We start from the raw sequence: 25,763 nt of genomic DNA, 5'->3' as shown, positions 1-25,763 counted from the left end.
GCCCACAGGCCCAATTTTCAGGAACTATGTCACCAAGCAGAGGACTTTGCTACCCGGGCAACACAGGAAATGAATCGGCCCCAAGAAAATGGGTGATTGGGAAGAAAGTTTTAATGGCAACAGAGTAGCAAGCGATTTCACTGTGAATACACAGTGTCTGGGTATCAGCAACATTTGACTCCTAGCCCAGTGCCCTGCAGTTACTTTATTTTGTTTAAATAACTACATCACTCACCCCCTCTGCCATTAAAGATTGGGGGGATTAAGACGTAACTGTGGCATGTTGGATTCTAAAAAAGCAGAGGGACGTCTCTGCCCTGCCAGGTACCGAGTTGCTGGGGGGCTGTTCCCTGCAGTGGAAGCAGTGCTGTTCACTCGGGGGTCTTAGGGGACTCCTTGAGGTTGCAGGCGGCATCTGGGTGTGAGTGCGTGTGTAAGCCTGACTCTTCCATCAAGTTCAGAGAGGTCCTTGGCCCCAAGGCCCAGGATGCAGGCCCTTGGTGGGGTGGCATCCCAGAGCGGGGCCCGTGGACTCATGTCACCCTGTGCTTGCAGTGCTGGTGAAGGGCCAGGTCACCACCAAGTACTACCGGCTGCTGTCCAAGCTGGGCGGCTGGGTGTGGGTGCAGAGCTACGCCACCGTCGTGCACAACAGCCGCTCGTCCCGGCCCCACTGCATCGTGAGTGTCAATTATGTCCTCACGTAAGTCAGCCCTATTGTTCTTCCCCTTGCTCCTCCTCCTGTCACTCATTGCATCACTCCAAAAGTGTCACCTAACTCTCTGTCTCTTTCCAAAACTCTTCATTTGTCTCCTGTTTTGTTTTTACTTGAACAAAATAAGAGTCCAGTTTTGGGGGAGGGTCCAGATTTTCCCACGCTCAGCAGAGAGGAGTGAGTGCGGGGGGGGGGGGGCCCTCAGATCCCAGCACAGAGCCCAGGTGGGGGGGTTGGGGGATGCCCCCACCTTGAACAGGGTACAAGAAGTGCACATCTGGATCAGGAATACACGCTCACCTAATCCATGTCCACAAACCATTTTGAATGCTTCTAGGATTTGGGACAGAGGAAATCTCTCATTTCCCATCATCTATCCATATAGCCTGTTGCAATACTGAAAACTCCCAAAGGTCAAGCTCAGTTGCAAATACATTTAAGGCCATTGGAAGCAACTGAACATGAGTCACTCTGCCCACCAAAGCTGTTGTGTATTAAACCACCTTGACCCCAGGCCTAGTCCTGTACTCGATGCCCTCATGGTCTCCCAGCACCCCGGAAAAGAGTCCTCATTTGCGTTCTAAATGCAGTGGTGGGGCCAGGGGTGCAGAGCACTTGCCTAGCCTGCAAAAAGCCCTGGGTTTGATCCCAAAAAATGGAAGGGGAAAAAAAAGGCAATGAGGAGTTAGGTTCCAGGTTCTGCAAAGAACGACTGCTGGGTCGCTGTGTGTTAGCTGCACCGTGGTCCCGGCAAAACTGTAAGGGAGAAATGATTCGGCCCTTAGTTATTATTCTCGAGCACCGAGGTGTTGGCTGGACTTGGGGGGCCGCCTCTCCTTCCAGGAACACGATGCTGAGCTGGCTGCCAGGATGCTGATGCTGTCAGGGGCCCCTGGTGTGAAAGCCGACAAGGCCAACTCCAGGCCCTTACAGGGTCCCTCACTCCCACTTTCCGGGTGCTCAACAGGAATCAGCCGGGTCACAGATGTGCACCAGGGATGAGGGTGATGTGATTAGTGGCACTTTGGCCCTCCCTTTTGCCTTGACAGCCTGAGGGGCCCACAATGTCCCCAGGAATCGTGTTTGGGGCTGTATGGGATTGGAGAGGGCTGTTCTGACCTCCCTCGATTCCTGCCAAATAGCACTAATCTGGCCAGCATTCCTGGGTCACCATCTTGGGGCTTCAGGCAGCTTTTATAACAAGATTGAGCTGTCCTGTCCTCAATGCCACCCACACTCAGCCTCAGTGAGAGGATCCGGGGAATCTGGAGAAGGGACTCGCTCAGGGGACGGAGCCAGGGAAGCCGCTCTTCCTCCACCGCTCCTCCACTCGACAGGCCTGCTCTCGCTTTCCAGGGACGTCGAATACAAGGACCTTCAGCTGTCACTGGACCAGGTTTCCACTTCTAAGTCCCAGGACTCCTGGAGGACCACCTTGTCTACCTCACAAGAAACTAGGAAATTAGCTAAACCCAAAAACACAAAGGTGAAGACAAAGCTGAGGACATGTCCTTACCCCCCACAGGTAACCCCCACGGGTAACCCCCACGGGTACGGGATGCAGCTGACTCTGTTCCAGGGGCTTGGGACACCCTGGGTATGCTAAGGAGTGACGGCCCTCTGAACACGTAGCTGGATATCTCTATAGAGTGAAGCGGGTCCCCAAGGATGTCCTGCCCATAGGGTGGTGACCCAGCCTGGGGACAGCTGACATCCAGGTGGATTTGTCAAGAATGGGAACTAGAAGACCATTGGGAGGGCACATGAGCCTGTGAGACTCCATGTAAACAGGGGTTAGAACCATATCACATATGTCGTGTTTTCATAATAATTTTTTTTTAAATGAAACCCCTTATTTATTTTTTTAGTTCTAGGATGGAACTCAGGGGCACTATACCCCTGAGCTGCATCTCCAGCCCTTTTTATATTGAGACAGGGTCTCACTAAGTCTCTGAGGCTGGCCTCAAACTTGTGATCCTCCTGCTTCAGCCTCCCTGGCAGCTGGATTACAAGTGTGCTCCCTCCCCTCCCCCCTTTAAAGCACTTGGTGTTCTGTCAAATATAACAAGCGTCCATGTGCATATGGTATGTTTTTAGTTTGGGGTGGGGGTCTCTTTCCATCCAGGGGGTGGGTCACTGGGGTATAGGCCCACCTTAGCATGGGGCAGGGACATAGCTTACCCACAGCCCCTCGGCTGGCCTCCATCCGTCTTCTTTCCATGCAGCAATACAACTCCTTCCAAATGGACAAACTGGAATGTGGCCAGCTGGGAAGCTGGAGAGCCAGTCCCCCAGTCAATGCCTCGGCTCCCCCAGAACAGCAGCTCCATTCAGAAGGCAGTGACCTTCTGTACACACCGTCCTACAGCCTGCCCTTCTCCTACCATTACGGACACTTCCCTCTGGACTCGCATGTCTTCAGCGGTAAAAAGCCCATGTTGCCAGCCAAGTTCGGGCAGCCCCAGGGATCCCCGTGTGAGGTAGCACGCTTTCTCCTGAGCACGCTGCCAGCCAGCGGCGAATGCCAGTGGCATTATGCCAACCCCCTAGTGCCTAGCAACCCGTCTCCAGCTAAGAACCTTTCCGAACCGCCCACGAACGCTGCCCGGCACAGCCTCGTGCCAAACTACGAAGGTGGGTCCTGTTGGCAGGCGGGAGGACTGGGAACGGCTGGGGGCTGTGGCGGTAGGTGGTGGTGGGGGCAGACAGAAACGGAGTCCTCAGGATTTGGGTAAACCTTGCCCTTCTCTGCTCCTAAGTTCAGCTTCCCTGCTCTCCTGTGCTTCACAAGAGAGAAAGTCACCTGTGCCTCGTGCACACCAGTGGCACTATAAAGGGGACAGGGATCTGAGCACTCAGACTCCATATAAATTCAGCATCCTCCACTCCACAGGGAGGCCCTGTGATTTCCAAGCCCCTTCCCAGGTTTTGAGAACCCCCAGGTCCAGTTATTTATTTATTACTTATTCTTGTTTGGGCTGTGCTGGGGATCGATAGGTCTGTTGTTTTACATGATTACTTTTCACTTTACCCCCAAATGATCTTGAGAGACAAAGAGGCTTCCAATTTCCTTCTCATGCTGCTTTCAAAATGCAGAAAAAGAGTAGTGATAATCCATGGGCTCAGGGACAAAAGTGCCACTCACAAGATCTAGAACAAATAACAAATTCTCCAGGCCTCAGTCTCTTCATCAGTCAGATGGGATCATGAGCCATGTGATGTGTCTGCCTTGACTGGCCAGTTCAAACCACAACAAAGATCAGAGTGGCTTCTTAGCCTTCTCCCCCTGGTGGCAGGTAAGCAGTCCTTAGTGGAGTGCCACCAGTTGCTCAGGACACCGGTCAACTCCTTTGACTTATTGGACCAACCCCAAGAAGAGGGTGAAAGGTGGGGACTGAGGGTTAGCTGCAGGAGATGTATACCTGATCCACCCAGACCTGACTGAGGCTCAGACTACAGACCAAGATGGTGTGAATGTCCTGCAGCTGTTACTAGGACAGCGGTAAATGTAGATGATGTGCCCAGGAGGCTGAGATAGATCTCATACAAACCTGAGATTTCATGGGAGGAATCTAACCTTGATGATCATGAGGAAATGTTTTTCAAAAGTAGACAATTTAAAAAGGACCACTTCAGCCATCAGGGCCTGCCACCCTGTCTTGGGCCTGGGCCTGTCCTAAGAGCCAGGTATTCCTCAGGTTTGTATTCCCAGTACCCCCTGGTCACTGGGTCCTTCACAAAGCCAAGAAAGGGATCATTCTGAAGGGCCAAGGGAAGAAAAACAAAGTGAAGGGTTTTGACAATAGTTGACAATATCACTCACTTGAGATGGACTTAAAAATAATTGTTTTTTCTTTGGGGGTTGGTATTGATATGATACACAGAATTTGATTTTTATTGATATTTTAAAAGTGAAGGAGGTTAATAACTACCGGCATACCATAAGCTTGGTGGGAGGGGGACACCAAAGATGTTAATTTGAGGCAATTTGTGATCAACTTCCTACTCATTTGGGTATTAAAGGAAGACAAAGTAAAAGTAAAAAGCCCAGGTTGCTAATTGACGTCAGGCATGTAATTGAGAAGGCTGGTTTAATTATGATCCTCTCAGCAGGCAGGGTAATTAACAGCCCTCTCCAGGGATAAGCAAAAATCGGGTAGACTGGAGGGCCCTTGGCAGCCTCTAGACCCCTGTTGTTCAATAAGGCGGCATTGGCCGGCAAGGCCATCTGCGGACACGGAAAAGCGGCCAGTGCTGTGGAAGGGGTCCATGGCTTTCCAGAAAGTACCCTCTTCCCCACCAAAGAATAAACAGTTTTTAATATCGATCGCCATCGATGTACCCTGGTACGTTGCATTAGGTACATTCGTCCTCACGAATTCCACCTGTTTTTAACACGGCTCGCAGGACATTTGCCACTGTCCCTTGTGGTTGCACGATGCGGGCCTGGAATGCACGCCAGAAGGACGGTGGCAGCCCGAGGGTTGGGCGCGGGTGGCCGAGGGGTGGCGTTGCTTGGGGCAGGCCCTTCCCTCCCTGGATGCCTGCATCTAACGTGTCGCCTGTCCCCGCAGCGCCCGCCGCCGCCGCCGCGCGCAGGTTCGGCGAGGACACCGCGCCTCCGCCGCCGCCGCCGCCGCCGAGCTTCCCGAGCTGCGGCCACTACCGGGAGGAGCCCGCGCTGGGCCCGGCCAAGGCCGCCCGCCAGGCCGCCCGCGACGGGACGCGGCTGGCGCTGGCCCGCGCGGCGCCCGAGTGCTGCGCGCCGCCGGCCCCCGAGCCCCCGGGCGCGCCCGCGCAGCTGCCCTTCGTGCTGCTCAACTACCACCGCGTGCTGGCCCGGCGCGGGCCGCTGGGGGGCGCCGCGCCCGCCGCGCCCGGCCTCGCCTGCGGCCCCGGAGCCCCCGAGGCGGCGGCCGGCGCGCTGCGGCCCCGGCACACAGGCCCCAGCGCCGCCTCGCCGCCCGGCGCGCCCCGGGCGCACTACCTGGGCGCCTCCGTCATCATCACCAACGGCAGGTGACCCGCCGGGCTGGCTCCGCCCAGGCAGGGCGGCCGCAGGGAGAAGCCATAGGCCAGGCCTTCTCTGGTTCCTAGTTCACAAAGTCCAGGGGAGGAGAGGGGCGAGCTGTGTCTGCACCAGTAAATTAATTTATACAGAGGCAACTATTTTAATAGAACGCAGCCGACCTTGAGGTGTGACCGTAGCTGCCACGTACCCCCGTGGAGAGGACCCGGCGCAGCCTGAGGTCGGGACATGGCCGCCCATCCTTGTTCTCCAGGGGTCCATCTTCAGACAGAGCCCAAGGTTGTGGCATCCGACGTGTGACCTCGAGCTACCCGGCGCCGGGGTCTCGGTTTCCTCACCTTGAAATCCAGCTTAAGGCATCCAGCCCGGTCTCTGATGCTCAAAAACTGGGGCTTTAAGGCATCGCAACTCCATAAATACACTTTAAGGAAGGCGACCTCGCTCTGGCAGCTAGCATGCAGGAAGAGGAAGCCTTCCGATTTCCGAGCCCTTTTTGATTTTTAGGTACAGGAAGAATGTGATCATTGTAAGTCCCATGAATAGACAACAACTCCACTGTCTTTAAAAGTCATTCATGATTTAAAAAAAAAAAAAAAATTTAGTCCTTTCTTAATACAAAACAAGCCAAGACCAAGGGGGTGAACATGCAAGTCTGTTGTGTGTGGCCATGGGTGTGCTTCCCAAGTACACGGTCAAGCTCTTACTCCCCCTTCCCTTTCCTTATGGACTCTTGGTAACACCAGGAATAGCACCTTCAGAATATATTGAATAGGCATTAAATGCAAAAAAGAATATATAGCCAGATATTTTATGAGAATGACCTTGTCAAGCTTAATTCCACGGCAAAGTCCCTCTGTCCCACCCAGATCTATAATTCACTAGGCTCGTGTTTGCTACAAGTAGTGTTAATGAAGTTAGTTAAATTGCATGTGCAATATGGAAAACTGTCATGGACTGCACCTTGTGGAAGACAAACTTGCTTCAAGGCTGTAATGAAAATGATGGACACATTTTAAGCATTTTCTGCATTTTATACATAGCAAGAGCGCTTCATATGAATGTGTCATGTGTGTAACAGGTGAACAGAGACCCTTTTATAATGCACCAGCAGTGTTTTCAAAATAAACTTCCAATACTTTTGGTTTCACTCTTATGATTTTTTTTTTCTTAAAGATATCACCATTGGATCTGAGGGAATAGATGCATTGAGCTACCACCTTTCAATTTGCTCTGCACTAAAAACAACTGTATCCCTTTGCTGCTTTTTCAAAGCTTATTTAGGAAATTCTTCCACCTTTCTGAATAGAAAGAGGTTTTCACAGGCTTTTAACTCATCCTTCTAGAATCAAAGTGAGAATGCATGAAGTGTTCTCACAATGTGAACTGATCTTTTGCCAAACCTGCATCAGCAAGGACCCTATGTATCTCTTCAGGGTATCAGTTGGCTTTATAGTATGCAGGTTAAATTTTGCAAATTTAGGAACATGTGTCATGCACAAGGCGACTGGATCACAGATGGGTACACACACCTCTCTCCTGCACTGAGCTACACCTCACTAGCTGCTCTGATGGAGTGTGTACACACATAAAAGAAGCCAAGGGTATTCTTTTTTATGGTCGTAAGTCTCATAATTAAACCATGATTCTTGCAAGGTGTAGGTTTGATTAATGGGAGACATCACCAACATTTTTCAATAAAGTACCTCAAAATGGTTTAGCATCTACCTGGTTATTAGCCTTTGGGGCTATATTTAGTACACACAAATCAGGAAGCCTTCTGGAGCAGGTTAATAGCAAAGGTTACCGCTGAGGAAAATGGCCCTGTTATAGATTTACAAATGACAGTGTCAATAGACTTAACCAAGAGTGTGTACTTAAAGATAAAATGTGTGCTCGTGGAAAATTCCTCATCTGAACAAATATCAGAATTTTCACAGCCTAGAACGGGAAGGAGGATTCCTCTCTCAAAGCCCCTTTCAAGACGGCCGGCCGGGGCTCAATGCAAAGTTGGCAAGCAGTTACCACGGCAACCTAATATTGTTCCCTCCATCTTCAAGAGTCTGCATACTGAAGCCGGCCGGTTCCCCGACTTCTGTGAGGCTCTAGCAGGGGAAGAGGAAGCATTTTAATAAATATGCCTCCCTTTGACAAAAAAAGAAGAAAAATCGTACTGGGCCCTAACATGTACCATGTTGACAAAAATACCAGATCAAATGGATTTGAGACATAAGCCCAATTCAGGACTGGCTTGGCCCTCCAAGGGGCCTCCCAGGGAAAGGAATTCCTTTATATTCTTGGAAGCCCTTTTCTAGAAAAGCCATTCCATTCATACCTCTGCAGGGATGTGAGCGGGTGTGAAGGGCCCTGAGGAAATCTGTAAGAGCCCATATTGCCCCCACCCCCACTCTTTCATCCTTTAAAAGTCCTGTCAGCCATGCCCCCCTCTCTCCCACCTAAGGCGGGATTTCCAACGGTCCATACATAAAATTCACCCAGGTTGTAATTTATTGGAACTGTACATTGGAGTAGACTGTGGGGGCTACTTCTGATAAGATGGAAGCCAAAGAACATTTTCAAATAAATGCCATAAAATTACAGTAGCTTAAAATTTTGGTGAATCATAGTCTGTTGGTTATTAAAAATGCATGGGTCAATGTGTTCCTGAGCTTAGGTATATGCTATGTAAGATTAAAATCTTGGGGGGAAAGCTTTTGACAAAAGTTGAACAGTTTTCACAAAAGAAAAGCCCTAAAAGAACAGAATCTAGAAGTTGTTAGATTTCTTTCTCATCGCCACTAAAGCTTTTTTTTTTTTTTTTTTTCTTTTAACTTTCTGGCTTTGCTAATTTTTTTCTTTGGAATAACAAGATTGCTCTTTTGTCAAAAATACATAAAAACAAAAACCCATCAAGCTTCTTAATATTTAAAAATACATCCATATTCCTTATTATGTAAAACATTTAATTTATTTTGTAAAAAAAGTCTTTAAATATAAACATAAAATACTGTAACTAAAACAAGTGCCTATTTAAAAAAATTAAATGTGTAGTAGAAATACGAACAAACTCGAAACATAGAGAAAGTACATAGAGTTTATTTTGGTAGACTTGCTTTTTATAGGCATTGGTTTAAAGTGATTCTTTTCACAGATGATTCTTTGAAAAGCTAAAAAAAAAAAGCAAAGGTTTACATTTCCTTTTATTTTAAAGATGCATAGTAATGACCTGGGAATAAGGATTCTGCCATTCCTGTCTGTGAGAGCCAGCAGATGGAGAGAAGGGAAGCCCCCTGGCCTCCTCTTGGCCCCCTCTGGCATCCCCTTTGCACTCTGTGAGGCTGGCTGCTCCCAGACACTAGAGTGAGAGGCCATCACACAGTATATTGGGGGTCAGGGGCCACCAGAGGCTGCAGTCCCTGGGCTTTTACGGACCTGTGCATCCACCCATCACCGAGGTCATGCCGATGTTCTATGGCATGATCCACCAGACCCAAATCCTTCCTCCTTCCTCTACGTCCCTGCCAGGATGCTCACCTTGCTTCAGGGGGCCATATGAAAGCCCCTTCCCGCTGTGTCCTGTTCTGGAGCATTTCCTCACCAGTCCAGAAGGGGGGATACCTCACCTTTTAACAAAACCTGGAGACGCTCAATGAAACTGGGGGACAACCTAGTGATCTACAGTTGAGTGGCTATGGATGAAAAGTTATGAGGAAACACAAAGTTTCCGCGAAGACTTTAAAGCTCCTTGAGATGCCAGATTGCTGAGCACAGAAATCCCCCAGTTGTAGAGTGTGGGTAGCCTCTGGCAGACTTCCCCAGCTCTACCGTGCACCTTCATTCTCTGCATACGGCAGAAATTCCAAGTCTTTGGTTTGTGTGAGGCAAAACCAGGTTTATGGAAAACACAGCATCTGCTTCATGTCCATTTTGTCTCCCTCAAGACAACTCGATGTCCTGACGAGCAAGAGTACCCTTAAAAAGCTCAATTGCTGAGGCCAAGCAGCGCGCCCACAACATCTCCGGCTGCTTTGACATGGCCACACTTCATTAGTTTTAATTTACAGAAAGGAAATTAAATGATAACATTTTTTTCCCAAAGCAGAACTGTCCAGAATAGGCCTTCAGCTTAAAACAAAACATAGCATGTTTTTCATTAAATAATCCCCCAAAGAAATTCAAAATTCAAAGCGCCAGCTCTGAGGGATGACTGGCCTTATATTACAAAGTTTAAGAAATGAAACTTGCAACATTAGCTGGAGATCTTTGTCCTTGATGATATTCTGCAGACTCCCTCTCAAGGGTGAGTTCATTTTCCAATTTTGGGGTGGTGTGACTTTTATTTTAACTCATCACTAATTCCAAAAGAAGACCTGGGCATTTAAGAGAAAGTGATTTTTTTTTTTTTAAAGAAAAATAATTGTAATCGGAGCCTTATTTGCAAAAATTACTTTTGAAGTTCTTTTTTAAAAAAAGTTATTTTTCCAAAAGACACATATTGGATTGGTGTACTTAATGAAACATGTTATTTTTTTCCTCCTATGGGGCTGTCTGTGTCTGACTAAAGATAGACAGATTTTTATACTGAAAACCACAAGTTTCTGGAATTAGCCTGACTGCGTAAGACCTGGATAAAGACGGTGCTAATTTACAATGAGGGGATTTTGTTCAAAGCTGAGGGCTCCATCAAGTTTTCTTTCCACTAACTTCAATTGGGACTGGCAGGAAGAGAGAAGAGGGGACAAAAATTGGCTCTTTAAGGCTGAAAAGTAATGGGTGTGATTCATACGCTCAACAGAGATAGGAGTTGTGTGGAAAAAGTGTGGGTACATCTGGAAATGGCCAAGGTACAAAGGCTTCCTTCCCTTTGTTCTTCCATGGAGACTTTTAGCACATTGGATTTTGAATGTTTTCTTTTAAAGCCACACACACACACACACACACACACACGCGCGCGCGCACACATGGACACACACACACACACACACACACACTCCCTCTCTCTCTCTCTCTGAACTGATGGCACTCCGTATCAACATCATTTTCTCTCTTGGCAATACAAGGAAACAGGGGGCAAAACATCTTACAAACGCAATGCCATGCATTGGATCCTCTGTGTACTGCGTGGTCTTGTAGGAATGCTACACATTTTGAAATGAGCCTGAAATTGGTTTAAAAGCTTCAAAAATCCTCCCTGAGTGTGAGACTGAACCTTCATCTCCAGCTGTTAGAGCCCAAGCACCTACTCCTGCCTCTAAGCAGTGCCCCACCGATGCTTACAAGATCTTGAACTTGATCAAATCTCTTCAGAATATGCAGTAAACTTGAACTTGGGAAGGAGAGCACATAAAATAATGTCGAAGTACTTGACTGATTTCCTCTACAAGTCGCTGCGACCACGCCAACTGGATGCCTCTCTAAGCCTGCAGACATGGTTATGGGGCCACCACAGCGGAGAGCAACTCTTGGAAGCCCTACCTTCTCTTTTCTTCACAAACACAAATGTAAAATAATTAAGTGCCACTGTCTGTTCTGGTGGGAAAATCTCTCTCTGGATGCTCAGGAACAGTGATCAGATACCTCTAAGCCTCTGCTGCCCTGGGCTGCCATGTTTTGATTTGCCTTTTTTTAAAATCTACTGTATATATATATGTGTATATGTGTATGTATGTGTGTATGTGTATATATGTGTGTGTGTGTGTGTATGTATGTATGTATGTTATAGATGGACACGATACCTTTATTTGATTTATTTATTCCTATGTGGTGCTGAGAATCAAACCTAGCGCCTTCCTAAGTGCTAGGTGCTCTACACCTGAGCCCCAGCCCCAGCCCTTGATTTGCTTCTTAATAGCCTGGTGGTAAAGGTCTCCTCTCCTGGGAGAGTATCTGGCTTAGCCCTTTACTGTTTCCACATAACATTTCCCCCCAAATAAACACAAATTCAAGCCCAAAGGGGGAGAGTGATTTCACACCTGTCGAGGGGCTTTACCTACACTGAATCTTCCACCTGTCAACCCTCTATTCTAGAAGCACCATCAAATACCTGATAAAATAACAACCACAAAATAACCAGAAAAGCCCAGAAATATAGAAAAAAATAATGAATTACGAAATGACTTGGAGGGAGAACAAAAATCCACCTAGAACTCTACATTAGTCTTCCAGCTCCCCTGGTGAGGAAAGGCGGCAGCAACACCCGCAGAGCATTTGTGTGGCTCTGCCAGGCCCCTGCCATCTGCAGACACGCGCCACGCGGCTCCTGCTCTACCGCCGCTTGGGCAGGATGAGGTTCCGCAGCATGTCGAAGGAGTTGCCATCCGGGTGCACAGTCACCACCTCACCGCCCTCCTGATGAACCTGCAGGAACCCGGAGTCATCGAGGCCCACTATGGACACCTTCGGCCCCTCGGCACTTCCCAGGCGGACTTGTTGACCGCTGAAAAGGAAGCACAGCAGGTCACTGGGAGTGCAACCAGAAGCTGGCTTCGGTCAAGTAGCTGAGTGTTTATCCCATTATGCAAAGGTTGGGTCCCAGGGAGAGGGCGAGGCTAGCTACTGGACCTTCCCTGGTCCCAGATGACTGGTTAACTACTCCTCAAACAACAGGGTGGTTGGTGGGTTGAACTCTCTTAAGCCACTGACACTCCCAATTCTGATCACCCTGCTGATTCCCTCACCCGCGTCACCCCTCAAAGACAACAGTGGCACTTCTCTGGGTTGTTGGGTTGAGACTTGGGGCAGGAAGGCTGAGTCAAAATAAAAGATTGGTCTTACAAAATAAAGCTGAATAACATTAATTACAAGAGAAATTAATTCTGATCTTGCTTTCTTTGAATATTTTCTAGATGTACCTGTTCATTGCATCCTTGTTAATCGTTTTCAGAATGGAGAATTCCCTCATACCTTAATTTTAATTTTGTATCATTAAAATTTTTATTTACTTATGTATTTATTAATTTATTTTTAATGGTGCTGGGGACCTTATATGCTGGGTAAGCTCTTTACCACTGAGTTTCATCTGTAGCCCCTCAAATTTTTATTTTGAGGAATTCCAAACCTATAAAAAAGTTGAAAGAATAGTCCAACAAACCTCATCTCCCTTCATTTATATTCATACCAAATAATAACATTTTCTGTATTTGCTTTCTCTCTTCTCACACACACAAACACATTTATTTTTTCTGCATCATTGAAAATAAGTTTCAGGCATCATGACACTTCATGCTTAAATACTTTAACATATATCTCCTGCGAAGAAGAATAATCTCCTATAAAACCATAGAACACCACTGTCACCCTCGAGAAATCCGGTCTTGATACACTAGTGATATCTAATGTACATTGTACATGTTAGATACATGCTATCTCATATATGTCTAGCTAGTCTTTGTTCAGATTTCCCCACATTCAATGGCTATCCTCTAAACACAACGCGTTTACCTATCATGCCTCTTTAGTCTTCTTTCATCTCCAGCAAGTCTCGACCTTCTCTTTGTTTGCCGGTTTGAAGACACTGCCTTTCAAGGGGGAGGCTGGTCATTACACCTCAAAGGTTCTCAAAGGTTAGCTGTAGGAGAGTCCCTGGAGCATCTACCCGCACACAGTGTGCAGCCAGGATTTACTAGGTCCTGGCTGCGAATTTGCCTTTCTAACAAGTTGCCAGATGAGGCTGCCCGTTTCCTGGAGATCTCACTTTGAGAACCACTGTTCTAGAACATTCCACCACTTAGATGTATTTGATCATTTTCTCTCAGAACATAATAAACTGATTTTAAGCATTTCAACATTGTGTCCTCCCCTCACATCCTACCGGGCGGTATGAGATGCCTGTGTTCCCACTCCTGGTAACGCTGAAACTTGGTCACGGTGGTGGCGCCCACTGGGATTCTTCACCATGAAAGTGGAAACTAATTACTCAGACCAGGATCCAGGGCCTTGTTTTAAGACACTATTTTTTTTTTAAGAGAGAGAGGGGGAGAGGGAGAGAGAGAGAGAGAGAGAGAGAGAGAGAGAGAGAGAGAGAGAGAGAGAGAGAGAACTCCCCAACATTCATTTTTTAGTTCTTGGCGGACACAACATCTTTGCCTGTATGTGGCGCTGAGGACCAAACCCGGGCCGCACGCATGCCAGGCGAGCGCGCTACCGCTTGAGCCACATCCCCAGCCCTTAAGACACTATTTTAACCAAGGAATTTTAAAAGAATGGAGACAAATGAGCACTGACCTGTGTATCCAGTATTTGTAATAAAGGGGAAGAACACCATTGGGCCCTTTGTCCTGGAACGTGTGGATCAGTGTCTCCAGCACCGTCACCGTCCTGGCGATGAGGTAATCCGCTCGCAGGGGCTTCAGTGCTGCATTGTGTTGCTTATTGTATTCTGTGACGAGATCATTGATGCAGATGGTAGGATTACTGTTGGTTACATTGAATCCACAGCCTGGGCAAAAATAAGCAAATAATTGATAAAATGAGCAGTTCAACATCTTGATGGTATCACACATTCCTCTCCACCACCTGGAAAAAGTTAGTGATTGTTTTGTGGTTGATACTGCAGTGCTGGGGATCCACCCCAGGGCCTTGTCCCATGTCAGGCAAATGCCCTACCATGGAGCTGCATCGCAGCCCTACAATAATTGTTTCACTTCCTTATCGTCATTTCATATCTACAGTCTCTGGCTACGTAGAGACTGATATATCTCTGAGACCATCTTCCTTTTTATCCTTCTTATTTAAGTGAGGACCATCTCAACTTCACTAGAAAGAAGAAGTTGGGGGGGAAAGTCACATCTCACTGAATTCAATTAAGCAGAAGCTATTACTGCAGCAGAACTTAGTGTTATTTCTGAAATAACGACTCTCATGTGGTCCAGCTAGGAATTGTGCTCTGTATCCAGCCCAAAACGAAGTATTCATTTATTTTCCTACTTGAATAGAGAGAATACATGGGCTTAAGGCGTAAACTCTGGATTCATAGATTTCAAACCTTTGCCACGAGACATCCCTAGAACACAACTAATATTTCATCCCTGGAAGCCTCCGGGGCTGAGGCTATGCTGTTGGAAAGGAGCAAGTTCCTAGGTGTGGTGTTTGAATGGGCTCCTCTGTGCTTACTGCTACCATCCTCTGGGGGAGGGGTGGTGACTTCAGAGGAGCCCAACCTCAGCCTGCAGCAGGTCCCTGAATCAACCTAAGAGGTTTTAAATAAGGAAACAGGACTGCAAGAGCTAGGCCAAGGCCATCACACGGTCAGTGCCTCTAAGAAAAAAGTCCCCACAACATTTGTTTCAGGTGCAATGACACACCTATAGTGATAGGACTCTCCAAGAAATGTTTGGCCTCTATTAATGTAAAGGGACGGATGAGCTAGCCTCTGATTTTTAAAAGCATATTTCAGTTATTAAAACACAAAGCAATGTAAACTGCACTGGGGAAAAAAACAAGTATTTATGGTAATGGGCAGGATCTGCAGCTGTGCCTTTGTCCACTCATCCAGCAACATATCTGAAGCACCTATTGAAAGCCAAGCATTAAACTGAGAGTGATCCAATGCTGAAAATCTCCCCTGCATTCAAAAACTTGAAAGTCCTAGGGAGATTAGTGACATTAACTACTGTCAACTTAGGCTCTGTCCTTCCAAGGACCAAAGAACACCCTGCTGACAACTCTGAATCTTTCCCTGGTTGAAGATCGCCCCCAGCCTCCAGTGGCCTTAAGAATTTAGTAAAAGCTACGGATTCATTCCCCCTTGTAGACAAAATTCTTTAGCTCCAAAACTAAATTAATTTCTTCAATTCCAAAGCCATCCCCAGGCCTCTTTGATATCTGTGAACACCACTTGGAAATTTTTGCATCTACCTCAATAATTCATTTAAAGATAGGCAACGGAGCTGTAAGCTCTGAAGTAGCTTGCCCAGAATAATACCGCCAGTTGGTAGCAGAGCTGGAAACATAAGCCTTGTGTTCTTTGGCTGGCACTTCAACACATGGTCACATGTTTTCTGTCCATTACTGATTTCTGAACACCAATTAAATTCTACTGGGCATCAGGGGCATGTCAGCAGTTAGATGAACAGGGACCTAAGAACTTCTGGAAATGACTCTGAATCATTCTTCTTGCCTGATCTGAATATGCAGAGGTGAAACGGGGATTCCGGACCCCACCTTGACCAGCCTGCAACTGCTTTGAAAGGTTAAAAAGAAGGCAACTCTTTCATGGCTGGAAAGGTCAAGGCTCTGTGGCACAAACCTGTAATCCCAGCAGCTTGGGAGGCTGAGGCAGGAGGATCACGAGTTCAAAGCCAGCCTCAGCAACTTAGTAAGACCCTGTCTGTAAATAAAATACAAAATACAGCTGGGGATGTGGCTCAGAGGTCGAGTGCCCCTGAGTTCAATCCCTGGTACCCCGCCCCCCAAAAAAAGAATGTAAGGTCAGCAGGAGAACTCTTAGAAATTAACCTTCTTATTACATAATGGTATATTGTTTATTTTCATTTCAAATTCAATGATAAGCTGGAGTGTGTGAGGGATAAGACCACACCTGTTTGATGTGATTCCATCTGGTGGTTTCCATGGCCTCAGACAGGAAGTTCTAAGCCCTGGAAGTGCTCTCAGCCACCTTGGTCCTCTCTGCACATTACCATGCTCTAAAGACCCAGAGAAGTCATCCCATTTGACAATCTGCTCTTCCCATTGTAGGCATGCACGAGCTGTTTTAATTTTCGTTGTTTTATTAATCCAAAAACTGCAAATGGAAAGGCTTTAAAAACTTACCAATAAGTATATAGAATGTTTCTCCCATAAGGGTTGAGTTAACCAGAACTCCTCCGATCTTCATAAGGTCACTGTAATAAATATCGTTGGGCCACTTCACTCGTAAGTTGATATCCTAAAGGAAAATCTGCACATTAATGAAGCGATCGCAGGACACAGAGGGATCAGATGGAGTCACTGAGCCGAAAGAAGATGAGCAGAATGCTCCTGAAACTACTGCATCAGGGGCCTCGCCTGGGCCCTTCTCCGTTTTCAGACAACTAATCACTTCTTGGGGCCAGAAGGTGAGAGACCTAGAGAACATACTTAGCATAAACCCCAGAACTCTCCCCTACACCCCATCGCTGCTTTTCATCATCAAAGACACTTTCCAAAGATGCCTCCTGTGAATCAAGCTCATCAATCACCTCAGTATCAGGAGCCTCCAGCGAGGTGTGCCTACCTATCTCGTGCTAGGTGCAGGGGGCAAGAAGAGAAGGACACTCTCAGGGTTCACTCCCTTCGGAAGATCGTGCTCAAGAAACAACATGCCCCTGAATTTCCAGCATCATGAATGTTGATTCAGGCCACATTGTTGAGACACTGTAGAAGTGTCTTGAGCAAAATGCTATGAAGACCCAGAGGAGGGACTTGTTTTACTGAGTTATTAGAGAAAACCCTGAAGATCTGCCAACAGTCAACTTGGGCAACAGAAGTGGACTTGTCATGTGATCCGCTGCCACTCCATCTTGGGGATCTGTTTGTGCCCTGGTCACGGTAGAATGGATCAAGAGGAGATACTGCTTTGAGCGAGACCACCCGGGTCTTCACCACCCATATGAGCAGAGACGAGACTGGACCATGTGGACGTCATAGGTACCAGGCTCAGACCTGAGGCTGGCAGCTAGGTCTGGCCATGTGGGGTAAAGGAGGCTCCTCTGGGGACGTGAAGCTGGGAAAGAGACACTGGGCACTATGAAGCCAGAGACCAGAGAGCAGCTGGTGGTCCCCAGGTCCCGCGGGGCTCGTCACCCTGCACTGTGTCCCAGGCACAGCACCAAGCCCCTTCTCAGCACGAAACTCGCCTGCTGGGACTAGTCTCGTCTGTATGGAAGAGACTATGTGGCTGCCTGAGGTTCTAACACTCGGAAGTGCGGAGCTGGGATTCAGACCAGGCCTCCCCGACAGCCAGGCCTGGGTTCCAACATGGTGCTGTGTGGCCTGCTGCTCCTGTGAAGCCCTCCTTTCCGACAGGCTTCTTACCTCCCCTGCTCTAGAAGCTCTGCGGTCCTAGCACAGCAGCCTGGGCTGAGAGCAGAAGTGCAGGAGCAGCCCAAGCACCAATAGGACGTGGGGTGCTCACAACGGGACCTTTCAATGACAAGGACCTTTATGTGTCTTTTCTGCCTCGAGTCAGGGTTCTCAACGTGGGGAGGCATCTGGCATCCTGGTTGTCACAGCTTGAGACAGTGCACTGGCATCTAGTGGGCGGAGGTGGGGCTGCTGCTGCATGTCCTCTCAGGCCAGCACTGCCCGACGACAAAGATGTCAGCAAACTATCAACAGGCCTAAGGTTGAGAGGCTCCTCTAGAAAACCTGTGAGCTGGAGACTTGAGCCTTTGTCACTCTCCCAATTCTCCAAGGGATTTCTTTCTCTTCTCTTCCTGCCACCTTTGTCCCCACAGTGGCACGGTCAAGCCTCTGCCTCCACAGGAGGACAAAAGAGTTCCCAGAGCTCAGACATGGCTCCTCTGCCTGGTGGGCGGCAGCTTTTCTGAGCTGGCCCTGAGCGCCAGCTCTGACTAGGCTTCATGTTTTCTGATTTTGCTCGGGAATGAAGCAGCTCAAGAAATTCTGGGTTCTCATGAGGGCCAACAAGAACGTCTATCCCGAGATGAAGAGACAGGCCATGTTCTCAGTTTTTCTTTTCCCAATCATTGATTCAAACAGCTGCTGTGATCCTCCCGTGGCTAAAGCAGTGCGCTCGGTACTGAAGGGACCCAAGGTGAAGGAATCCGGCCTTCAAAGAGCTGGAACTTCGTGGGAGACAGAACAGGAGCCCACATGACTCTGCTTCAAAGCAATGTCATAAAAGTGGTTCAGACACTCAAGGTGCTATCGAGCTGTGGAAGGAGTGACCGCTGAGAGACTCGGGGAAGGCACCTCCCTGAGCTGGGTCTTAAAGGATGAGCAGAAGCTCAAGATGCAGAGGAGAACGAGGAGCAGGGATGGGAGGAAGGTGATGGGCAAGAGCCCAGGCAGACGTCACAGAGAGAAGGAGCAGAGGAAGCTGGAGCAGGCCGCCCACAGAAGCTCTGGAAGGAGGTGGGCCCTGCAGTGATGTGCCTGGGTCTGGTCTTGGTTTCCACGCTGATGTGACATCTAACTAGGGGCCAGCTGAAGCCCTAGCGAAGGTCACAAGAAAAGTGAACTCTACATAGCTGGGGCCGTTTCAACCATCGAATAGTGGCTCTATGTAGGCCAGTGAGGCTATATTAAAAATAAATCCAATTCAAAATCCAAGTCACACACACAGGGGTGCTGAGGCGGTGACTGTGGAAACAGGCTGGGAACCTTGGTAGAAGTTTCTTAAGGTGCACCACGGAGGGCAAGCCTTCTCCCTCCCCACAGCCTGCTGCCCCCAGAACTTGGAACAGCCCTGTATACAGAAGGAGCTCAAAGAATGCTGCTAGGCTAACCAGTGAGGCTACAAGGTCAAAGCCCTGAAAAAGGTGAATAGATTCATTTAAGATTCTAGTCTCAGTATTTAACTTACTTTCCTAAGCCTCATTACCTGTTGCTCGGTTGACAATACTTCCTCCCATGATGGAGCTTTGGATTCTGAAGCTTCCTCTGAGAAGTATGCAGCTCAGATGCTGCAGACCTGGCTCCTGAAGGTCTGTGACTGTCTGAGGAGCCCCCAACTCAACAGACAGTGGGGACACTGAGTGTCTGGTAATAAGCATACGTCAGCGTAATGTGGGGAACACAGACTTTGGAATCATCTACACCCAGGGGACAGCAGAGACACATGTGCACATGAAGTCGTGGCCACAGAGGATGGCAGGTGAGAGGCAATGGAGAGGACTTTTCTTTAAATACCAGCGGAGGACCTCAGCTTCTCTGAGAGTCCTGCTCCCAACATGTTGCTCCAGGAACCCACACGATCATGAGAATGCAGGTGGGAGGGGGTGGGGGGAACTCCTTTCTATATCCATGTGAAATCCTTGCAGGAACATTTGGGGGGCATGCGGGGAGGCAGGGAAGGAAAGGCTCCAGTTATCATCATCCTCTTTTCCTTGTCTTTTTAATAAATGTCACCAAAGCCTCCCTCAGTCACAATGACGCAGGTACCTTTGTCCTTACTTTGGGAAAGACAGTGACTGACAACCCTGGATGCTGAACTCAGTCAACCGCAGTCAAAGGGTAGCTCTGCTGGGCAGAGACAATGGTAAACGCAGGTAGGAAACGAGAAGGGGGTTTTTTTAGTCCATAAAATAAGACTTTTTAACAGAAAACACAGAAAAATAGCTCCCATCCAGTACTCCATCAGAAAGAAGAAAGGAAAGCAAGAAAGCTGACAAACAGGAAGGACACAGCATTCTGGGGGACACAGGCACTCTGGTGGGGCCAGCAGAGACACCTGGTGGTGCTTGTAAAACTCCACTCTGCAGCCAGCAAAGGGCAGGTGGAGGTTGGAGTCCAGCTGCCAATTCTGCAAACACATGCCACAAACCAAACAGGCCGAGCTCTGCAGGCTCAATAAGAAGGTAAGAGGGAGCTGAACTACACGTACCTGATACTCGGGAACGGACCGCACTGCCTCCACAACGGCGAGGGACATCAGGTGCTGCACAAACGGAATCCTCTGTCCCAGCTGAGACCTCAGGGGGATGGAGACCAGCACAGTAGAAAGGGCACAGCCCACGGGGCTCAGCCAGGCATTCGGTCCCCGCCCTGGAACACAGACCATTGGGAATCTAGTGCTTCACCAAATGGACGCTCTGAGGTGGGAGAGTGCCCCGCTTAGTATTCTGGGGAGAACTCAGTAATCAGAAGGGCACTGTGAAACTTGAAGCTGTGTTGCTGAAAGGGTTTCTCTTAATTGACATCATGCTCTGCCCCCGTGGCATATCATTTATGCTCTGATGACTGAATCTTACAGTGTCTGAACATCGGCCTGCCTCATTCTCACTGCTGGTCACAGGTGGAGACAGACATGCTGGGAAACTGGAGCAGTCTACACTGATCCAGGAGAAGTTCTGCAAGCCACTTTTTCAAAGTGATCCTGTTATGGGGTTGTCCACACAATCCAGTGAACATTACTAAACACCACAGCAGTTTGCTTTCAAGTGGGGGGACTGTATACCACATGCTGGTTATCTCAAGAAAGTAGTTTTTAAAAAATGACCCCTAACGTTAACTCTCTGAGTTGTTACTTTTCTTAAAATTTAATTTAGGAAAGTAAAATGATCAGAATGAGAAGTATGATTAATCAAAGTTCTTTTAGAATGTCTTTAAAAATCCACCATACTGAGTCCCATAGTTTTGAATCATTTTTTTTTTCTTATTGAGCTATGTTCGAGAGGAATAAGTGCAAAATAACAGATTTTTATTTCTCTGCTTCTTCTGAAAAAGCTACACGAGCCTCTGAGAGCTAAAAGTATACTCCGTGGGCCTGGCTGGGGATCAGGAGGGGCAGGGCCAACCTGCTGGTGTCTCTTGCAGACACTGGGCAAGGAACCTGGGGCAGACCGCACATGGGCTCTGGAGGATCCAGGCTCTTGTTCCAAGACCAGCAGGTGGAAGAGGCCCAAGCAGCACCCTGCTTCTGTGGTCACTTTGCAAAAGATCATTGATCTGGTGTCCACTACATGAAAATCCCAGTGCTGGTTAGGGTGGGAATCCACAAGCGAGAAGCCCTTCCACATGATACTTAGAGACATAGAAGAACCCTCGGGAGGACCTTCAGGAAAACAAACCTAACACAGTTATGATCTACAAATGCAAAGACCAGAACACATCAGAGAGAAGAATTTACAAAATGTAGGCCCGTGGTTGAGAAGCAAATGTCGAGTGACCAACCTACATGGCCGTTGAGAGAGTATTTTGGCCGTTGAGAGAGTATTTTGATTCAGCTGAGGCTAACGCTTCCCAACACGGTTTCCGTCCCTCTGGCCCCATTTCAGAGGGCTGTGAAAATGGGAAAGACTCCAACTCAAGTTGTCTCAGTGATGAGCACACAAGATCAGTGGGCTCTCTGGCCAAGAGAATCATAGATTTTAGCAAAGAAAAACAACAAAAGATGACTGACCTTTGCCCTGGGTTTGCCGGACTGCAATGGCAATTAAGCCCATTTCCTGTGGCATCTCAAACATCAACCTGCAAACGGTGGGAAAAACTGGTCAGCTGGAACAGGGAATCGTGCAGGAGGAGCCCAGCTCCGACAGGAGGGGACAGGGCTTGTGTTCACCAGTGTGCGTGTGGCCAAGGAAGTGGAGTCGCACAGCTGGAAGGGCTCTGCCCTCCTTCACAGCCTCTGCAGTGAGAATGCCCACCAGAGCTGAAGAAATTCCCAAGGGCACCGAGCGCAGACGAGGGACAGAGGCACCTGTCAGTGTCCTCAAGACTGTGTCAGATGCTCCGTCTTAGGAATATTTCACCAAGTTCTTTCTTCCCCTCTGGTGCATGTACTCTGCTCAAGTGACAACTAGCAATTGCTGACATTTGTTTCTACTTATGGTGAGTTTCTGTTCAAACACCAGTACACAATCACAACAGAAGTTTCTGATTATTCAGAAAACCAATATGGTGGCAATAAAGACGTTTAAAAGATACACCATCCCCTGAGAACTAATTATGCTTTAACTGTAGTAAATAAATCTACACCTTCTGAGAACCTGGGAGAACCTGGATCATTTTAGGCTTTAGTCCTGCTTTTAAAATAGTTTCATTTAAAAGAATACAAACTTCCCTTTGGGGGACTGGGAGGAAAGTGCACCCCGTCGTCTCCACCTAAGGAGTCAACATTAGCTTTTTTTTTTTTTTTTTTCCCAGAAAAGACAAAAACACACAAAACCCCTCACTCTGAGAATTTCCTCCAAACTACGCTCTTCGTATTTTAACTATGCGTTGGACCTTTCCTCTGTCTTCCATGTAGTTGCCCATCTGGTACTGAGCACACAGAGCTCCCAGCAAAATTCAAGTCTGCCCGTTTGCAGTGCAGCTGGGAGGGACACTCTGCAGTATTTTCTTCTGAGGTAGGAGAGCGGCAGGGCCTGGAGGAGGGAGAGCTGGTATTTTGTGTTAACAAAAAGTTTCCAATGATCAATCTCCAGGGCTCCACAGTACCCTGTGAGGAGAGAGGGGCTCTAAAGAAAGCCCCTGCCCTCAGCAGCTCTCCTTCCTGTCCTACAGGTTAAAGAAATTGCATGGAACTTCCCAAATGTCTGAACTTGGGAAAAGAAGAAAAATACTTAAAAGTAGAGCAAAGCAACAGTGTTCCCGTGACCCAAGGACTCACAGAGCTCCACCTGCTGGTGGAGCTCAGAGGGGCACTGAGGACCCTTCACTTGTTAAGGAGATCCCAGGTCACCCGGGGCAAGGCTTGTCTGGTGGGACAGTTGTGCTCCCCTGTGCTGCTGGGGCGGGCACTGGGCACTCTGGGCAAGCCATCCAGGGGCCCGTCCTACTTCCATCTCACATGGAACACAGCCCCGCAAGTATTTCTCTTGGACACCGTGAATAACCCATTGAGATGGGGTGTGCCTATGCACTTCTGGGCTCCAAGAATAAAGCGTCCTTTTCTTGTGCTGGACTGGCAGAAAGTCCTGAGAAGGAGTCTTTGACTGTGTGGGGAGTTAACATTGTCTTCCAGGAACCTCTGCTTTCTAGAGGGTCCCAGCGACCCTTCGCCTGGGTTCCTGAGGCCCAGGGCTTGGGCTGGGAGCTATTTAGCACATTGTGAGCAGATTGCAGAGGCTCTCTGGATTGCAGGCAATCTAGGATGTTCTTTAAATAAACAGACAGGAGACGGTCAAATGCTAGCGCTAGTGATGGTGATGGTGGAAGGGGTGAAGGGAAACAGGGTGGTTCAGAAACCAAACACAAGCTTCCAGAACAAAGAGGAATGATTAAGGGAACACATGCACTCAACTGCTAGAGGTTTGGCAGCAGTTAACAGGGCATATTAATGAGAGGACTGAGCCTGTGTGCTGAAGGCCCAGAGGAAATTCTGCAAGGAGGGAGACAACCAGGGAAGGAGCTAATGCTTAGTCTGAGACAACTGGAGGCCGCCAGATTTATTTGTGCTATCTGAGATAACTCTGGGGGCCAAACCACACGGCTCACAGTCAACAAAGAAGCATTTATGAACTTTGTCAATTTTGCATTTCTGAAAACAAAGCTGCCGCAGTTTGCTTTAGCAGAAAAAAGAAACCATAAATATATTTCCATCCTTCGTAGTTTATACCTTTACAAAAGGAGGAAAAAAAAAAGTTCAAGGTTACATAACGATGACCTCCTGGCCTTGGTGCATTTTCTTTCCTGGCTGGCGAAGGTTCCTGTGAGTGGTGACTGTGTGCATTCACCTTTGTACCAAAGGGGCACCCAAGGAAAGACCTGTCTACATCCTCGAGTTCTGCATCTGGACCTTCCAGGGCCCCCTGGGCACTGAGTGAGTCACGGTGGCCCCAGGTGGGCTCTGCCAAAGGAAAGACCCAATTTCTGCCTGGTCATTAGGATGTTTAAGAGTCATCATACTTAAGAGTCATCCAGAAGGCCAGGAAGAATTAGGAAAAACTCTGAATGAACAAAAGTTTAAATTCAGACCTACTCCATCCACTTGGAGGATCTCAGCCTAAGGAAGAGTCCACATTCACCAGAGCATTGGGAAAGGAAAAACCTGGAAGTGACATAAGGGTTCACTGGGGGAATGGGTGACTGAATTATGGTATCTAAGCTGATGGAACAATTTGTACTTGTTACAAATGACAGTTAGGAAGACTGTAGAGCAGCATGGATGCCAAACCTGCAATACAATGTTACAAAGAGCAAGATTTATACTTTATTCCTTCTATGTAAAATTCCTAGAAAAGGGAGGGAGAGAGCTGGTAAAATGGTAATGGTGGTTATATTAGGATGATTTTTTTTCTTTCTTAAAAACTGTCTCTAATATGATAAATTACCTTTGTTTTATTTTTTAATTGTAGTTGGACACAATACCTTTATTTTGTTTACTTATGTTTATGCGGTGCTGAGAATCGAACCCAGCACGTGCTAGGTGAGTGCTCTACCACTGAGCCACAACCCCAGCCCCAGATTACCTTTTAATTTAAGAATTATTTTTAATTTGGGGGGATTAAAAAGCATGGTTTTTATGTTTATATATAATATCAGTAATTAATTATTCATAAGTATTTCAGGGACTAAGACCAAAAGATCTGCTTTAATAATAACCCAGACAATCACCCATGGTTGGATAATCTGCAGCACTCCACAGCTAACAAGTCAGAGCCTGTTTGATGGTAACCAGTGAGCAGAAATCCCCAAACCAGTCTGTCCGTATGAATGGCAGCCTACAAATCTTTATATTCTCTGACTCAGTGACTATATCTCTAGAACTGGCTTCTAAGGAGTAGTATTCAGATGGGAAAACAAAATAATTCAGGCATGGAACTATTCGTGGTGGCATTACTGATACATTTTGAAAACTCAAGAAAAAGCTAAATGGTCCACCATAGAGGGATGAAAAAGAACCTAGGTCCCACATGATACAGTACCCTGCAGCCCTCAGTGACGTGGGCAAATGCCACTGGACTATAGCAGGTAGTTCACTCAGGGTGCAAAATCCCAACACACCATGATGCCACTGATGTTAGAAAATACACTTTTAAAAACTGTGAGGAATACCACATTAAACATTAAGTGGTTTTCTTAAGGAATTATTTGAAAAAAATTAAAAAGCAGAAAGCGGAAAATAAGTCACCCAGGTAAGTCCCTCTTCTCTTTTAAGTATATACTCTAGAATTTTTCTCCTTTAAAAAAAACAAAACACAAAGACATGTCTTACAAGATAATTTCCTGAGGACTAGAAAATTTTTATTTTGGAGCTATTAAAATGATGTTCTAGATGAACAGTTATCGCAATTATCACTATATCCATAAGCTTTATTTTTTAAAGTCTTAAAAACTGGTAGCATAATATGATTCCCTTTATATAAAGTATGTCTTTATAGAAGAATACAGGGCATATATTAACAGTGGTTATCTCCA

The 25,763-nt window shown here is 47.4% G+C and overlaps 2 protein-coding genes across 10 annotated transcripts in view; one reads left to right on the top strand and one right to left on the bottom strand.

Annotated features, from left to right (window-relative positions):
- The window catches only part of Sim2 (SIM bHLH transcription factor 2), a 45,939-nt gene extending 39,088 nt beyond the window's left edge, over positions 1 to 6,851 (top strand). Inside the window, exons 8-11 of the mRNA XM_076868048.2 lie at positions 556 to 703; positions 2,072 to 2,240; positions 2,941 to 3,349; positions 5,290 to 6,851. Of these exons, the coding sequence (XP_076724163.2) occupies positions 556 to 703; positions 2,072 to 2,240; positions 2,941 to 3,349; positions 5,290 to 5,738 (1,175 nt within the window). The 3' untranslated portion in view covers positions 5,739 to 6,851. The remainder of the gene's footprint in view (positions 1 to 555; positions 704 to 2,071; positions 2,241 to 2,940; positions 3,350 to 5,289) is intronic.
- Positions 6,852 to 8,815: 1,964 nt separating this feature from the next.
- Hlcs (holocarboxylase synthetase) overlaps positions 8,816 to 25,763 on the bottom strand; it is a 190,789-nt gene continuing 173,841 nt past the window's right edge. For all 9 annotated transcript variants that reach the window (XM_076868959.2, XM_076868962.2, XM_076868957.2 and 6 more), the window contains 5 exons: positions 21,805 to 21,872; positions 20,287 to 20,447; positions 16,512 to 16,626; positions 13,965 to 14,178; positions 8,816 to 12,177 (listed from right to left, as the gene is read on the bottom strand). In XM_076868959.2, coding sequence (XP_076725074.2) covers positions 12,006 to 12,177; positions 13,965 to 14,178; positions 16,512 to 16,626; positions 20,287 to 20,447; positions 21,805 to 21,872 — 730 coding nt within the window. In that variant the 3' untranslated portion in view covers positions 8,816 to 12,005. The remainder of the gene's footprint in view (positions 12,178 to 13,964; positions 14,179 to 16,511; positions 16,627 to 20,286; positions 20,448 to 21,804; positions 21,873 to 25,763) is intronic.

This window comes from Callospermophilus lateralis, chromosome 10 (genome assembly GCF_048772815.1).
Source record: "Callospermophilus lateralis isolate mCalLat2 chromosome 10, mCalLat2.hap1, whole genome shotgun sequence".
Lineage (NCBI taxonomy): Eukaryota > Metazoa > Chordata > Mammalia > Rodentia > Sciuridae > Callospermophilus > Callospermophilus lateralis.
Note: the sequence above shows the minus strand (reverse complement) of the source record. Positions and strands in the feature narration are given on the sequence as shown.